This window comes from Leuresthes tenuis, unplaced genomic scaffold (assembly GCF_036924035.1).
Source record: "Leuresthes tenuis unplaced genomic scaffold, fLeuTen1.0.hap1 SCAF_12, whole genome shotgun sequence".
Lineage (NCBI taxonomy): Eukaryota > Metazoa > Chordata > Actinopteri > Atheriniformes > Atherinopsidae > Leuresthes > Leuresthes tenuis.
In genome coordinates this window covers 9322334-9338797 of record NW_027325366.1, presented here as the reverse complement: position 1 = coordinate 9338797, position 16464 = coordinate 9322334, and the positions used below count along the sequence as shown (strand labels likewise).

General features: G+C 37.8%; 1 protein-coding gene across 1 annotated transcript; it reads left to right on the top strand.

The window, feature by feature from the left end:
- Positions 1-1029: 1029 nt before the first annotated feature.
- Positions 1030-14478, top strand: wdr75 (WD repeat domain 75). The gene is made up of 21 exons (XM_072396549.1): positions 1030-1141; positions 1433-1562; positions 2728-2793; positions 3131-3230; positions 3659-3783; positions 3953-4023; positions 4826-4942; positions 5224-5312; positions 5509-5667; positions 5973-6032; positions 6565-6680; positions 6774-6949; positions 7113-7270; positions 7942-8122; positions 9461-9555; positions 10700-10795; positions 11232-11401; positions 11827-11886; positions 13020-13166; positions 13257-13348; positions 13729-14478. Exons 1-21 carry the CDS (start codon positions 1056-1058, stop codon positions 13940-13942), a joined length of 2508 nt encoding a protein of 835 aa, XP_072252650.1. The 5' UTR covers positions 1030-1055; the 3' UTR covers positions 13943-14478.
- Positions 14479-16464: the final 1986 nt, after the last annotated feature.

The following is a 16464-nucleotide window of genomic DNA, read 5'->3' as shown; positions in this document are numbered from 1 at the left end:
CAGGAAACCCATCCTCCTCCATCCAACTGAAATAAATAAAGAATGATAAATAAAAGCTCAAGTGGACGGATGAACTTTCTGTCACCTGCTCAGTAACCTTTATAAGTTTTCAACTGTAATAGTTTTAAAAGGTTAAGATGCTGTGTCATAATAAAATGACCCCGCGGTGTCTAACTAACATGAAAATAACATGTTGAAACGTAAAGTGTTGTATCCATTATCATCGCAAATGAGGTGATGTGGTTTTGTTTGTCTTGTTGAATAATTTAATAAACTTTACCAGAGGTGAGTTTCAGAATGCAAATGAAAACTTTAACGTACAAAGAAAAATACAGAAACCAAAGATGCTGCTACTAGTCTACTGTTTCAGAAAGGCGATACCACAACCTCTTATGAAAGTACTATAACAGTGTGGCTCTGTAGCAGAGTGTGCTAAACTGGCCTGAATGCAGCCCATGCAGCCCAACATTTCATCTGTCTAAAGGGGCCACTGTTTATGTAATACGAAATGATAAATAGAAAAAAGTTCCATAAAATTATTAACAGCAGCAATGCTGTAGCAAGGAAGTATGGACAATCTTTCAAAACAACAAAAAATAATCTCCTCATTTATCAAACTCTGAAGCACTGGTGCCACACAGTGGTAAACATTGCAATATCAGAACATTTTTATCAAGGTGACATCAAATTTAACATTAACCTATGTGTAAAATATTCTAAATAGCATTTGTTACAACATTCTATATTGTTTTTGTACATTTGAAGATCATGGCATTAGAACTGATTTGATTTACATTTTTAGAAGCATTCAAAATTAATTTGGAAACTGGTTTGTATACTAACAACAATAATGTTTTATTCAAAATATGACTCTTTGTGGTGTGGTCCCTTGTAATCAGGAGATTTTGAAGGTAGGGATAATGTTATTCTATCAAACATACTTTAGTAGAGTACAGTACCACTCCCGTCCAATAGAGGGCGATAAACGGTAAATGATCTGGCTCTGGGTGAAGAAAGGGCAGCGGTCAGGGGTGAAAGTTTACTGAGGTAAAAACATGGTTGAAAACGGGGATATCCGCGTGGTTCACAGAGGTGGTAGTAAAATTAACTTCAGGGAGCCCGTCATAAGCAATGATTCAAGGTTAGTGTGTATTTTAAGTCTGACAATGAATAATGTTGGCTGGAAGAGACTCTCGCGATTCTTACAGTTTTTAGTAGAGCTAAAGCAAGTCCTATCCGTTAGCATTAGCTATTCAAGCAACAAGCTTACTGTTATAGCATTGCCGCTGTTTACGGATTAATGTCACAATCTCATCTTATCTCTGCGACACTCGGTTATTTGTAATTTAACTATGGCTGTGCATTACGTACTGACAAGAACCCACTACCTGTCATGAGCTGAATTTGAAAAAGGTGGTTTGTGTTGCTGCAGGTTCCTGTTGTGTGCTTCAGGAGAGTGTGTGAGGGTGTTCAGCACCTCCACAGAGGAGTGTATCCATGACCTGCGGGGACACACCGACCTGGTGACAGGTGTGCTGCTCAGACCTTCCAACCACCTGCAGGTACAGTCTTCTCTCCACACTCACTCCAAACAGTACTGCTGCTTGGAATGAAGATGTCTTTCGAGCAGTCTTAAGCCTGGTGTACCATGTTCCTTTCTGTTTATTTGTGATATACAGGGTTTTTATCAATATAAGTACAACTCACCAACTACTACTTCTTAGCTAATTGTCACCAGATCCCCTATAAAAACTTTACGTACAAAAACTGTACACAGACCCGTTTTGTTTGGTGGTAACACCCCAAACAACTAATTGTGTCACCAGACCACATCATATTTTCAGCGTTCAGAGAAATAACATATTTGTTCCATCCAGAGATAAACGGTTAGATAAAGTGTATACGTTGTTACATTTTCCTATTGATTAGGTTATCTAAAGGTTCTCTCCTTGATCTGATTCAAGACTTATTCTGACATCTGTAAATCAGTCTCTTTTGGAATTCAATGAATTCCTCAAATTCAGGCTTATTGAATATAGCTAATAATTTCTCAACAAAAGCAGTGCTTTAAAAAAAAAAAGATTTTTCTTTTTATTATTCTAATAAATAATCCATATGTTAAATGTTCATATTCATAAAGGCCACTTCCTTAAACACTAATCTCAATTTTCTGGGTAGAAAGATTGGCCTACAACTGGCTTATTTTGTGTGAGTGTTTGCTGTAAAGAAATTTTAAGAAAGTATTTTTTAAAGCTGCTTCAATCTTTGTTTAAATGTATGAAGTATCTTATCAGTTGGAATGTTACAGCAGTCACTTCACAAAACTCAATCAAATAGTCAAATAATTGATAGGTTAAATAGTAGAGTGATAGTAAGTAATCAACTAATAAAAACTGAAGACTAAGCTTTATGCACTGTACCATTTATTATAGAATACTACAATTCACTGTACATTTATGTGGATATTCTAGATAAAGCTGCACATTAATGTTCAAGATTGTCCATAGGTAGTTAACACAACTGGGTGTGCACATACATATTGTATATATCTGCATTTATGAACAAATGGTAATGCCATATGTTCAGTTCAGCACACCAGTTTCAAGTGGCTGTCCATGGCTCAATTATTACTTCATTGAAAATAGTTTAGAAGTTGTCGTTATTATTGTAGTTTATTTGACTTTTTTGCACACGTTTTTGTACTAATGCAATCTTGCTGGGCTGCAGGTCTACTCCTGTTCAACAGATGGCACTGTCAGACTTTGGGACTTCACAGATGGCATTCTCATAAAGGTAAGGCTTATTTATTGCTGCTTACAACAAAGCACCAGAAGCCATGCAGAAAAGTTAGCTTTCATTAAATTTCCTTTGGGAACATGCTACCCTTAAAGTAGCCACATAATAAAGGGCAATTAAACACAAAGATCAGTAATGAGTTCATGGTGCAGAGTTGCATGTGCTTGTTCCTTTTCATCAGTGTATGAATACCATGCTCCTTTTTTGTGTGGAGAGCCATGCACAGCTCTGAGTGGAACATGCTGTCAAGGACAAGTCAGAAGGGTGGAATGAGTGTAAGAAAGAAGCTTGAAGTTTTTTGCAAAATATGTGAAGGCTGTTTGATCTCTTTCAGACTTATTTAATCGGATACCCGGTTTACTCGCTGTACGCATCTGCAAACCATGAAGGGGTCATCTTTATTGTTACCCCCATGCAAAATGACAAAAGATCTGGTAGGTTTGAGTTGTCCTCAAGTTGTAGTCATTGTTTGGATTTAATGTAAAATGATAGAATGAGTGTGTAATTAATGATACTGGAACAGGCCAGACTAAGAACTTATGTGTTAATGCTGAGTAGGTAATATTCAGGCTTATGTTTTGAGATAATTTAAATTGCCATAATTTGGTATGTTCATAAATTAGAAAATTGCTCTGTGCATTGCTTTGATCCTCAACATTCGGGTCTCTCCATGTCATATTATAGGATTGCTGTATCCAGTATCTGCATACATGAAGATCTACACTGTGTGTTTTTAATTAGGGTACAGGGATTACCAAATGCAGGAAATGTTTAACATGTTGACATGTTGGAAGGAGAAACTGGATCAGAGGTCACTGGGTAAGGATGGGTAACAGGCTGACGTTTGACATTGTTTGTACAGAGTTGTTTCAGCTGGTTGCAGTACATCTGCCACAGTGTGGGGATCAGCTGGTGGAGGCCAGAGAACTTTCTGCTGTGCTCAGCAACGTCAGCTCCAACCCAGCAGCCATCTCCTTTGGTAGACAGGTACGCATGTCACCGCTTCTATCATTGACACGTTTTGTGTTATGAATGTCGTTCTTTTTGGTAGATGACTGTACAAGCTGCACTTTATATATGTCTTTCTTTATTAAAATCTAGATCTTTGATCACCTCTATGCATGTGTATTAAAATCATTAACTCTCCTTTTCACAGGGTGAATATCTTGTTTCAGCCAAAGGTGCGCAGCTGGTGATCTACTTTTTCGAGAAGAAGAAGTCATACAGGTTCACTCATGTTGTTTGTCACCTCTAAATTAACGATCTGGCGGGGGCGAGGGGCTTTAGGTGCTCCATTTTGACACCAGGAGTGTAGTTATCAGGGCTGGGCGACATGTTAAAGAATGATGTCCTGTATTTAATTGTCTTTGAACATTGCTTTGATTTGAGACGGCTGTTTAAGAAATTCCGTTTTTATGAACTTCAATCATGAACAATGTAATAACTTTTACAGTTGTAAACCATTAATATTTAAAAATATTTAAGTATAGCTTTATTAGTTTATTAGATGTACTTGAATGTACGTTGTAGGCTGCAAGACTAGAATCTAAATGATTTAGGTTCCAGAATTGTTTCCAGTTACACTAATGGTTTTCAAAGAGATGTATATTCACAAACATTCTTTTAGATTCTAGGTTTTTATATTGCAGTGGCTTAACTATGTGGTTTCAGCTGTGTTTAAATGTGAAACGAATCTGAAAAAGTTCAGTACATGCACATCTCACAGTTGCCGTCATCCTGCAGCTGCTCTGCAGAAGTGAGGGAAGAAAAGAGGGTTCTCCTCTGGCAACACTGTGAAATGGAAGTGGTCACAGTTTATCCAACACATTGCTACAATTAATGTTAATTGCTTTTTAAAAAGAAATACAAATACGCAGGCTAAACTGCTATATTGCCAACAATTTGGATTTTTTTTTTGTGAGGCTGCAGCTCAGTTACTTAATCCACAATGCTCCCATTTCCAGTTTTACCTATAAAAGCACAGTTATGTTCTGTAACACCAAACATGGGTCCTCTTGTGGGATGATAGGTTCTCTCTCAAAGAAGACAACAAGAAGGGAGGCAAGAACATCTTAACATGCCTTGCCTGTCACCCGAAAGAGGACTGCATTGCCACAGGTCATGAAGATGGCAAAATTCGGCTGTGGTGAGTCATCTCAAGCATAAACGGTTACACACAGAATGCTTGTTGTTTTGCTCTGTTACTTTGTCATTTCATCTGCGGGTCACTTTTTTTTCCTTTTTTTTTTTTTGCATATATTTTGTAAAAGAAAGCTTATCATTGAGCAACTTCCTATATTCAGTTTCTTGTGCGAGCTTGTTTTTTTTTTTTTTTGTTGTTGTTTAAGCATTCTTTTTGGTCATTTGTGTTGTTTTGGGGGTAATCAGTGAAGTGTGGACAAACTTATTTCTAAAATGTTCCTTCAGGAGAAATTTTAACCACAACAGAGAGTACACATACTCAACCCTGCACTGGCACCACAGTGCTGTGAGTTCACTGCGCTTCACTCCAGAAGGTATTGCACGTTTTTATTTTCTCTCATGTTCTATCCAATTATGTCTAAGTAAGCCAAGTGTCTACCTGTCTTATAAAAGATTATTCTCTTCAGAAATGGATATCAATTTCTTTTTTACAAAACAAGCTCATATTATACCAGATTTAGGAGGAAACACCATCCCCCCTCTGTATCTGTGGCTGTTGTGTTTTATCAGGTACCAACTTGCTGAGTGGGGGAGTGGAGTCTGTGCTTGTTCAGTGGAGATACAACCAAGAGAACCAGCGGGACTTCCTGCCTCGCCTGGGTGCTGCCATCACACACATAGCTGTGTCACCTAATGGATCACTGTTCTGCACCTCCCACAGTGACAACAGTAAGACGCTGTAACCTATATGGCAAAACAATATGAAATAGAATGACTCTATTATGACAAATGCTGCATATATGGTGTATATTTAATATATAACAGTTTCTGAAGGCAGCACCTTCTGACCACTTGATAAACTGCAGCCAAAGACTTATATCTATGCTGCACATTTAATAGTATCATGAACAGAAATTAATTTCCAACATTATTTGCAGTTATGAGCGCATGTGTGAAAAATGTCTTTAGAATGATTTGAGATTTTCCTTTTAATTGAAGGTTGTGGGAGTAACTGACTTCTCTATCTCATTTAGAAATCACAATCATGCAGAGCTGTGTTAAGGTATCAGCTGTCATCCAGGGCCTGGTCAAAGGTGAGTACAGACTGTAGGTGGAAACATATTGTGGCACATTGTGATCATAAACATGCTGTATGAGTTTCTAAACTGTAAACAGACTGCATGTCTTCTGAATAACCTTTAGACTTCTGAGGAATCTTTATTATACAAGAGGAAGCTATCAGCATTTCAGTATAGCCAGCTTGGACATTTCTTTCTTAACACGAACATAAGAATTATTTTAGTTTGCCAAAAAAGTAAACTTGGCTGTTGTGTAAACAAACACTGGCAAAATATCAAACCAAGCCCAAAATGCTTTATGTGAAGTTTGGGATTATTGTACAGTCAAAATGAATGACCCCATTTACAAATCTTCTGTGTAATTTCTAAAGTTAATCATTTACTTTATATGTTGCTTTTTTTTTTTTTTGTCAATGTCTAGATGAATGTAAGTGTCAAAAGTGTATTCTTGTAGGTGGATGTTTCACTCTTTCATTATATGACTCTATCAAAGAAAGAGGAGGTTCAAGGTTGTCACTTTACACAGCTTTCTTCTGTGCTACTATAGGTGAAAATGTCAACACAGACCTGATAGTGGACCCACGCAGCAAAGCTTTGGTGCTAAATGGAAAACCAGGGCATCTTCAGTTTTACTCCCTTCAAAGAGACAAACTGTTGTACAACGTAAGACTCTGAAGATGGCACATTATCCAGAGAAGTCCATCTGTTAACCTTTAACTTACTAATTGAGTCTTTCATCTCTGGGGTTCCCCATAGCTAGACATAGTGCAGCAGGAGTACATTCACGAATTGGGCCTGGAGCAGTTTGAGGTGGTCAAAGCAGCATTTGATGGCTCTGGTACCTGGTTAGCAACAGTGGAAGAAAGAAAACCGAAAGCTGCTGAGCTGGAGCTTAATTTGAAACTTTGGGCATTTGATGAACAAACGCAGAGGTGAGGACATCTCAGCTGTCTTCATATTTTTTTCATGCTTATACATTCTTGTCTAGCAGTTTTCTTTTTTTATTTTTCTCAATAGAATGAAAATAGTTCAGTAATGTTTTTTTTTTTTTTTTTTTTTGTCCTTGATCTTCAACCACAACCCTGTAACATGCAGTTTTGTGCTGAACACAACCATCTCGGCTCCCCACGAGGCACAGATTACAGCCATGTGCTTTGACCAGGCAGCCAGCAGCCAGACCACCATGCTGGTCTCCACCAGCAAAGACGGACACTTCAAAGCCTGGCAGCTGGACGCACCAGCCCACACAGAGGGTAAGCAGTTAGCTAAGTGTCACGTGCTGTAGTGGACCACAGGGCAGATTTTTGTCTGACCAGTTAGTGCGATGTTGTACACATACTGTTCCAGAACTTTAAATTATCTTTATAGCGTTTGATGATTTGAGTGGATAACTTGCAGCTGTCCACATTACATGTGGTATTCTTTTTCCAAATATTAAAGCATAATGCCAAAATCACTGATTTATTGAAAAAAGGATCAATCGGAATGCCCATCAAAACATGGCAACAAAATACAAAGCTGTATGAGTTAAAGTGGTAACCAAATAAAATACCACTGCCAGTTAGATGTGTGTACCTTGTCATTCAATCATTAGTTGAAATAGACCAAATTGCCTCTTGGTAATTGGAAATGTGTAATATTCTCTTTAATTCTGATCTTCTCCATGAGCATCTTAACTGCATATCATAATGTCCAGCCATCATCAGCATGCAGTGTCTGCTTGTACTCCGAGTGCATGACTTTGCACAATTGTTAAATGAAGGTAGTGAGCAGGAGGCCGTCTGTTGGTGTCAGGCTCTGCCAGCAACTTTTTACCAAAACAAACTACTTTAAAGGATTTATACAAATTGGGCTGTTTTTCTTAATAATCCAGCTTTCCTGATGTCTTTCTCCATCTCTCCTTTTTCTTTGAATGTGCTGGTAGATGAAAGTCCTTCCTGGTCATGTGATTTCGTCGGAGCGTATCACAGCCTGGTACCGGAATGCTGCTGTTTCTCAGCTGATGGCTCTCTGCTGTCCGTCAGCTTTCAGGAGGTGGTGACCGTGTGGAGTCCTACCTCTTGGGAGCTCCTGGCAACCCTGTCACAGCCACCAGGAGCTATCAGGTATCAACTATTTAGTTTTCAGCATTGTTAGTTACTAAAAAGGAACATTACGTGGCTTGTTACATGCTTGGTATTCAGTTTAAGCTGGTCATGTTCCTGGTCAGCTTCCTGTTGAAGAGGAAGGCATTTTGGAACAGTGACTCTGCAAGTTCAGGTTATCTATGTTACAAAATGCACAGACACAATGTCTCATGTTCAGTTAAAAACAAATATAAATGGAGTGCTTAGCATTTTATTCCTGTTTGGGGGCTATTTTACCGTTTCTCCTGTGAGGGGAAAGCAGTACAATGAGACCCAGCACAACTTCCAAAAAAAAAAGAATAAACTAACGAAGCACGGTATGGACACACACACACACACACACACACACACACACTCAGCTTTTTTTTAGAAGAGCTGTTTGCTGTCAAGGGTCCTGAGTGATAGGTGTTTTTGAACAGTTAAATGACCTTTTCTGACAGAAGTTTAGAGTTTTGTGCCTGACAACCACTTGAACACGAGGACAGGCTGCAGTTTCGCAATGTTGCTCGAGTCTCAGAAATGTTGGCAGATGTTTCTCTCCTCACAAAGAGCCTTCAGGTCACTGAGGACACAAAACTACTGTTGCTAGATTCTACACTTTTCTGAAGCAAACACAAAATACTGAGTATTTTAAGGAAGAAACTAGTGGGTTCCCTCTTGATAAACTTAAATGTTGAGAAACTTGTTTTGATTGTGTGGAAGTGAAAAGCATTGAAAAACACTTAGTCATACTCAGAGCCTCAATTGAATGGACCTTTCTTATATACTTTTGGCCCTGAATAAGACTTTGAGTAATAGGACTTCAAAGTTGATGAGGGGAAACAGGAATATTAATGGTCAGTTGTTTTGACAGCTGTGTCATGCCCCTTGCATAACGGCTTCCTATAGATGTGGAGAGTTTGGTCAGTTGTTTGAACTCCAAGTGCTAACTCCACACTTTTTACATGTGATGAATAAGTAAATCTTTGTGTTCCCTGACTGAGGCCTTATAATAAAGGTGCAGTCATTTTTATAAAGAAAAGTTGAACTTTTTTTGTCTTCTTTCCTTTTCTTGTTGTCGAGACATGAAATAATGGATAGTTGGAAGTGTTTATATTCTGAGAGCTGATCTTTATTGAATTTTTTATTTTTTTTTCCCAGATACAAAATTTCTTGGCTTTTGGTTCTCAGCGTGTGTTCAGCAGCTGCTTTTATGTTCTCACTATAAATAAAACCTGTTTGATGCAAGGGTCTGGTTTATTGAGGGTACACTAGGTAATTCTTCACTGACACATGAAAATAACAGGACTTTCATTGAAATGTTCTTTCCTCCATCAGGGATCTTTGTTTTGGGCGACTAAGCTGTTCCAAGTATCTGCTTGGTTTCACTGCCAGTAAGCTGCTCTGCTGCTGGAACCTCCTCACCTGTTTCTGTAAGACGTTTTACAGCTTCATGAAGTATTTAGACTGTGACACAACTTTTCAAATGTTGCCTTTCCTCCATCAAAATGGATTTGAAATAAAAATAATCAAAATGTAATTGAAGTGTAAACTTTCATCTGCAATTAAAGGTATTAAAATATATTGCATTGATAGTTTAGAATATACAACCTTTTTTTTTTTTTTTTTTTTTTTAAACATTGCCTCTATTCTTCGCAGACTTAAAAAGATTAATGGATCATTGGGCGATGAGTAGCTTCATTGCCAAGTAGTGGACAAAGTCTGCAGACATATCAAGAATGTAAATACATGGGGTTTACATCAATATGCAAACCACTTTTACCACCAAAGGACAGAAAGGCCTTGTAAGACTTTGATAATGAACATCCCGCTCATAAAAGTAACTCATAAAAGCAAAAATAACTTGTACCAGGATAATGGGAAAAAATAGCGATTGGAGGGGAAAAAAGGAAAGAGTCGCAATCAAAAGCATTTAAAATTATTCTTTAAAAAAATGGTGGGGGCAGTAGTGTGGCATGGACATGTATGAGTGCCTCTGGGACTCAGTGATTTTTCTCTAGTGATGATGTGACTATTGATAAAAGTAACAGAATCAATTTTCTTTCCTTGACAATACAAATGGATAATGATCCAAATCAAAAGTCAAACGGATAAAATGGTCTTAAATGGTGATCTTTGTCCTGACCAGGTTGAGCTCGATTGTCATGACCTCAACCTGACTGAGGATGCTTTTCACTTACTGAAAGCAGAAAGATTTCCAGGCTTCAGGCCGTCATTGACTGTAAAAGATTTGTATCCAAGTATTAAAAACATTAGCTTAAAGCTATTAGAAAAAAATTACAGTCAAAGTAGAAAATGGCTATAATTTCTAAGCAATTAATGCAAGGTTTTTGTTAATCCATCTGAATTAAAACAGTCTGTAATTCTAACATATGCTTCATTTCAAATTCACTGTGTCGGCATACAGAGACAAAATGAAGAAAATCAAGCCACTGTGCACATTTTCCTGTTATAATTTTTCCAGTTGAATATATTAAATGAAGCTGTTGTGTAAGTTTTGTTCATACTTATAAAAGCATGTTTTCCTTTGTCTTTCATCACACTCCTGTGTGGCAGTGGAGTGGAGCACCTCCATGGACATCAGTTTGCTGCTGGCTGACCCCCTCTCCGAGAACATCGCTGCCTTCTGCTTTCAAGCTGAATCTGCTGACTGTAAGCTTTGTACTGGATGTCCAAGCTCACGCATTTCAAAGTTAACATCTCATCTCAAATCACTTTAGATTACATTTTTTGCAAATGAGTTTCTGAAAATCTTACCCGACTGGAACCTAATAGCATCTTAGAAACATCTAAAATCAGATTTAAGACTTCTGTTTTATTTCCATTTTTATCTTTTCTGCCACAGTGTATTCCTGGTAGCCTCATTAATTCACTGATTCAGATCCATAACTGAATCACTAACTGATTGATGAGTGATTTAGCAAATTTTAACTCCACTATTGTGTCAGTGGCTCACTAATGGTACCATTAGAATGCAACTTTTGGCAGTATAGAGCTGCTGCCTGTTCAACAAATTAAGTTCCTCAACTGAACTTTCTAAAATAACATCACCGTGTTTGTGACTTGTTTTTCCACCCTCTGTTTTCAGTGTTTGTGTTCAAACCCAGCGAGCCTCGGCCACTCTTTTCCCATAAGGCTGTGTGCTCAGGGAAGGTTACTCACGCTGTCTTCGCCCCAAGGGAGGTCATGCTGGAGAGCTGTGAGGAGAGCAGCCAGTGGCTCAACCGCTCCCAGCTGTACTTCATCACACAATACATGGTAAACATCACTGACAAGAGATGGACTCGGATATGTTTTATATTTAACTGTCAGAGGATGTAACATGAAAGATCTGCCTTGTACATTAAAGAGGATTAAAAGCAGATCGAAAAAGAATGGCTAACATTCTCAAAAACAAAGGGGTTCCAGGGGCATTTGGTATTTTTTTAGAAGTATGTTTATACTTTTTCTATTTTTACGGTGCCATGATTGTTACTGACGAACCTTTATTGCAGAGCTAAATTCTGACAAATAACATCTCTGAAGAGAAGATAATCCAAACGTTACTGTAGCCTAGAATGGGTCACTTCATTCAAGTCGAGGACATTTCAATTTAATATCATTTCTAGTGAAAGACAAAAGAAAATCTGGATTTTGTAGGATTAGATTGTTCAGTAACTTTTCTAATTCTGACTATTTTGCAGAACCTACTGACATTTACCACCAAAGCAGAGGAGGACAGGCTAATGGCTTCCAGCAAACAGGTGAGGTTTACCTGTGTGGTGACTGCTTGTCAGTGCAGGGTACGCACGTCATGTCATCAGACTGGTCACAACACTCGGTTATGACACCACAGAGTGGCAAAAAGACCTTATTTGCTGGAGGCTGTTTTCCAATGCTCAAACACAGAAAACGTGTCTAAAATGGGAAACAGCTGTTAGACAATCAATTATACAAAGGTATTGAGAAAGAGGTTGAGTTTCTTTTTTACAAACTTACAAAAAGTGGAGAGCAGAAAGCCAAATGAATTGCTGTAATTTATCGAGACATCTGGAATCCCGGCTCAGAAATGTAGAACACTTTGTGCCTTGTATGTTAGATTTGTAGTGGAAGTCATTATTGTATACTTCATTAACCTAATTTGGCTATTTTCTGTTCCATCATTAATAATTTGTGTCATCACAATGTTTTTGCATTTTATGGAAATAATATGTGCTGCTTTTGGTCTGCGTTGTGCATGAAGGTTAGATGTTCGGCAGACAGACGACTTTAGAATAACATTAACTGATGTATTTGGTAAAGTAAATTTGTACAGAAAGGGACTTAATTAATTTAATTTAACACACACCCCTAACCTGCCTGTTTAATGCTGATCACCAGGCTGACAGGTCAGCTGTTTCCCCAAAGTTATAAATTGAGGGGGTGAATGGGGTAAAAAAAAGAGGAAGAAAGTATGCCCTCAAAACATTTTAACTTTGTCACAATTCTAACATATCAAACGTGTGGGTACCATATGTTCTACTTTCCAAAAATTTAACTAAAACTAATAAAGTTGCAGCAGGAATAATGTTTTCTTGTAGAGAGACTGCAGAGATTCAAATACGGTAAAAACCAAGTCCAGCATGTCTAAAGTTTTAGGAACTGGTGAGAGGTACTAAATCTGTCTAGTAAACTAGTCAACTCTGGATTCAAGCTGCCTTTGTTCTGTTCAAATTGGGAAGAAAGTATCCCAACACACCCTCTCGGTTTCTTCCAGCCTTATGGTGGCCCCCATTGCAGTTAGATAAATCAAGGGTCAGCATTAACCTCTGGCTGTCATTCTTTTTTTTATTTTTATTTGAAATGCTTCAGGTTTTTCACGACACTGATTTATTTATTTTTTCTCACCCCCTTCAAGCTTGTTATTGATGACAGTATCACTATGACACCATTCAACCTGTTGCTGGGGAAACATCGGCATCAGCAACAGGAAAATCTAGAGCTAGTGAGCAACCCCTCTGCTGAGAGAATAGCTCTTCCTCAGAGCTCTGTTTCCATCAAAGAGGTAGGCAGTTTGGGTTGTACATAAGCAATAAAGTGAAAATTTTACCCACAGAAACATGTTTGTAGTTGATGAGAATTGTCTTTCTAACAGCTTCTGCAGACCCCGGCCCACGTCCTGCCCTCCACCTCGTTCCTTTGCTCCATGTTTGTACAGTCTCTGCTCATCTCCGTCACAGATACCGGGTCAGTCTACGGGTGTCAAAGTGTTTTGTCTTGGTTCAAAAACGCAGCATGATTACTGATCTGTTTGTCATTAACGTGTTCAATAAAAAAAAAATTGAAAAATCATAGACTAGAACACTATGGTCCTTTGTTCCTTTTGCCAAGTTTGGTTTGGGGAAACTTGGATATCTGATAACGCTTCACTAATTTGACTACTGTAGCTCTATAAATATCAGTGTGTTTTAACAAAAGACTGCTTCAGCCGAGTTTAATGTGATTCAGCAGTTAGAAAGCCAAAACTGTGCTCACGTGAAAATGTGGGGTTTCTTTTTCATTAGAAAATGTGCGCAGTCATGCTAACGCTTTTTTTTTTTTCCCCATGTGTTCCCTCCTGGCCTCAGGGAGGAAAATAAACAACCAGAAGAGGAAATGGAGAGCGAGAATGAGGAAGAGGTTTCAGATGGGGAAATTGAATCCAGAGCGTTGACACCTGAGCAAGCATCTTTGAGAGCTCTGGAGTGTGCTGCTCCTGCGTTAACAAAAGCTCAGGTTAGGGAACTAAAGAGGGTGAAGAAACTTGACCACAGCTGGCTCGCAGGCCTGCTGGACTCTTGAAAATGAGTAAAAAGAAAAGACAGACACTCGCAATTTCATTACTTATAGAAAGCTTGCACCAGCCATTAGGTGTTTTTTATGTTAATGTTTTCCACCATCGAGTGGATTTCTTCAGAAAAGGAAGAAAAACAATGCCCAAGAGGAAAAAGATTACTGCAAACACAGAACAGATGTTGGATTGGAGAAGTATCTACTGAGTCTGTCAATGTTTCCCCAGTTTTTCCCTGTTAAAACAGCAGGGCTTACAGTCGTACGATTGAGTCACTGGTAGATTTCTTGTTAAAACCGCTTTGAGCTCTCTTCCAACTGCCTCACTATAATCTTCAATCTTGTTTGCTAATGTGAATCTTGTTTGCAGTCATTTTCTTGTCATTTTTTTTTTTTTACCAAAGTCCCACATGCCTCCATTGATTAGAAAGTGTGTTTTTAAAGTTTTTTTTTCATGTTTTTAGCTTTTAATGACCACATGGTCAAGCATCCTATATTGCCACCAGGACACCTTCAGATATTGTTGAGCTTCAATTAAATGTCACTTTTTGTTAACACTTGTCCAGATTTTTTTTTCCCTCAGATTTGCAGGGATTTGTGTTTTTGTCATCTAAAAAGGTTCGTTACTTACCCTTTAAGTTCTGGGTTGCAATGAAAAAAAACATCTATTTTTCAACATATTGATATTTTAAAGAAAAAGATTAAACCAAGAGGTTTTCTCAATGCTGCTAGACTGGATAACTTTGCCATACTACTTACCCTCTCACACAAAACTTTTCTATTGTCTGTACTGTGTGATGGAATTCAGTGTTCTCAAGGTTATGTGCAACTTTCTAACATTGCTTTATAAGCTGTTGGTGCACTTATTGTCAGACTGCTGCTGCTTGTGTCAAGGTTGATGATGTTGATTAGGCTACCCTATTTCATATATCTGTTATTAGCAGCTTTCATAGAAAAAAATCCTGGCAGTGCCCCCCCCCCCCCCCCCCCCTTTTTGAAATGGTGCAGAGTCTTGAGATCTGCTTCCTGAGTAAGCTTTTTCACAAGGAGATCATGCTTTGTTCCCAGGGTTGGATAAGATGGAGATCTTTGATCGCAGCATTTTTCAGTTCCTGTCTTGATCAGGTGCTCTTCTCAGTCCGGGGGCCCCGTGCTGTGTTGTGAACTTTCACACTATCTCTGTGTTTCTTCTAACAAGTGATCAAACTGAGTCACCTAATAGGTTCTTATTAAGCTGTAAGATGCCTCAATTATTATCATGGCTGTGATATGCCTTGTGGATTTTAAAGCTGAACCGGTAATTTGGGGTGAAAAAATACCAAAAGTAAACCTCTATTACAATAAACTACACCATATGGACAAGAAACGACAAACATCTCAGTGCAAGTTCTCAGGGTAGGTTCCAGCCGGAAATTAATTGATAATGTTCTATCTTTAACATATTGCTTTTATATATTTTTTTTATTTTATTTTTTTAAATAAATTTGTGTCTGGTCTACTGAATTATTCACAGTAACAAAAATTGTCCCGGGTTGCCCACACGTATGTACAGTATACCTGACTTATATCTAGTGGAAATGAGCAAGGTCTGAACTCGTTGCACCTCATTTTCACTGATATGGTATCAGTTAAATATCATGATTGATGTTATCTTTAAAATGGCTGTAAAATGATTTCTTGGAAGCTTTATCAAAACAAGTGAAAGGCTGCAAGAGGAGATTGTGACCAAAGATGGCACACTGTTTTTAAGAAAGTGTTTACCCATGAGTGTAAATTGTATTAGAAATGCTGAACATGAAGAGAAAGATATCTCGACTGTTTCCACCCATCTCAAGTCCCAGTCCCAGTTCCTGTCTGTAGACGATGGACTTTCGTCACAGTCAGCAGCATTTTCACTCCTCTCTACACACTTCTTTATTTTCATCACAGAGTCTCTTGCCCATAGCTGATATTATACAAGTTATCATGTACAGCACAAACTGTGAGTGCATTTTCATTATCTTACTGCAGATTTGGCACTAGTGACACATCAGAGTGGCAGTTTTAGGTCTAAATCATGACAAAGGAAATTACATGTATTTGCATTGATGTATCCATATTTATAAATACGTTTGTATAAATGTTATATTGATAGATTTTTAGGTATTTGTGTATATATACTCTTATATATATATATATATATATATATATATATATATTGTCATTTTTTTCCTCTGCAATTTCCTTACCTTTATTCTTTTTTTATTTTTATTTATTTAAATAGAAAAGTCGCACTGAGATACAACATACCTCCTTCTAGTGAATCCTTTTCTAGATGCCACCATCATAAAACAACAATGTATAACAACAATGTATAAATGCTATATCTCTATATATATATATCTATATATATATCTATATATCTCTATATATATCTATATATATATATATATATATCTATATATAGATAGAGAGAGAGAGAGATTGATTGATTGATTGATTGATTTGTAAGCTGCTACTATACATAAGAAAACTCCCAAGTTGTACAAAATCAG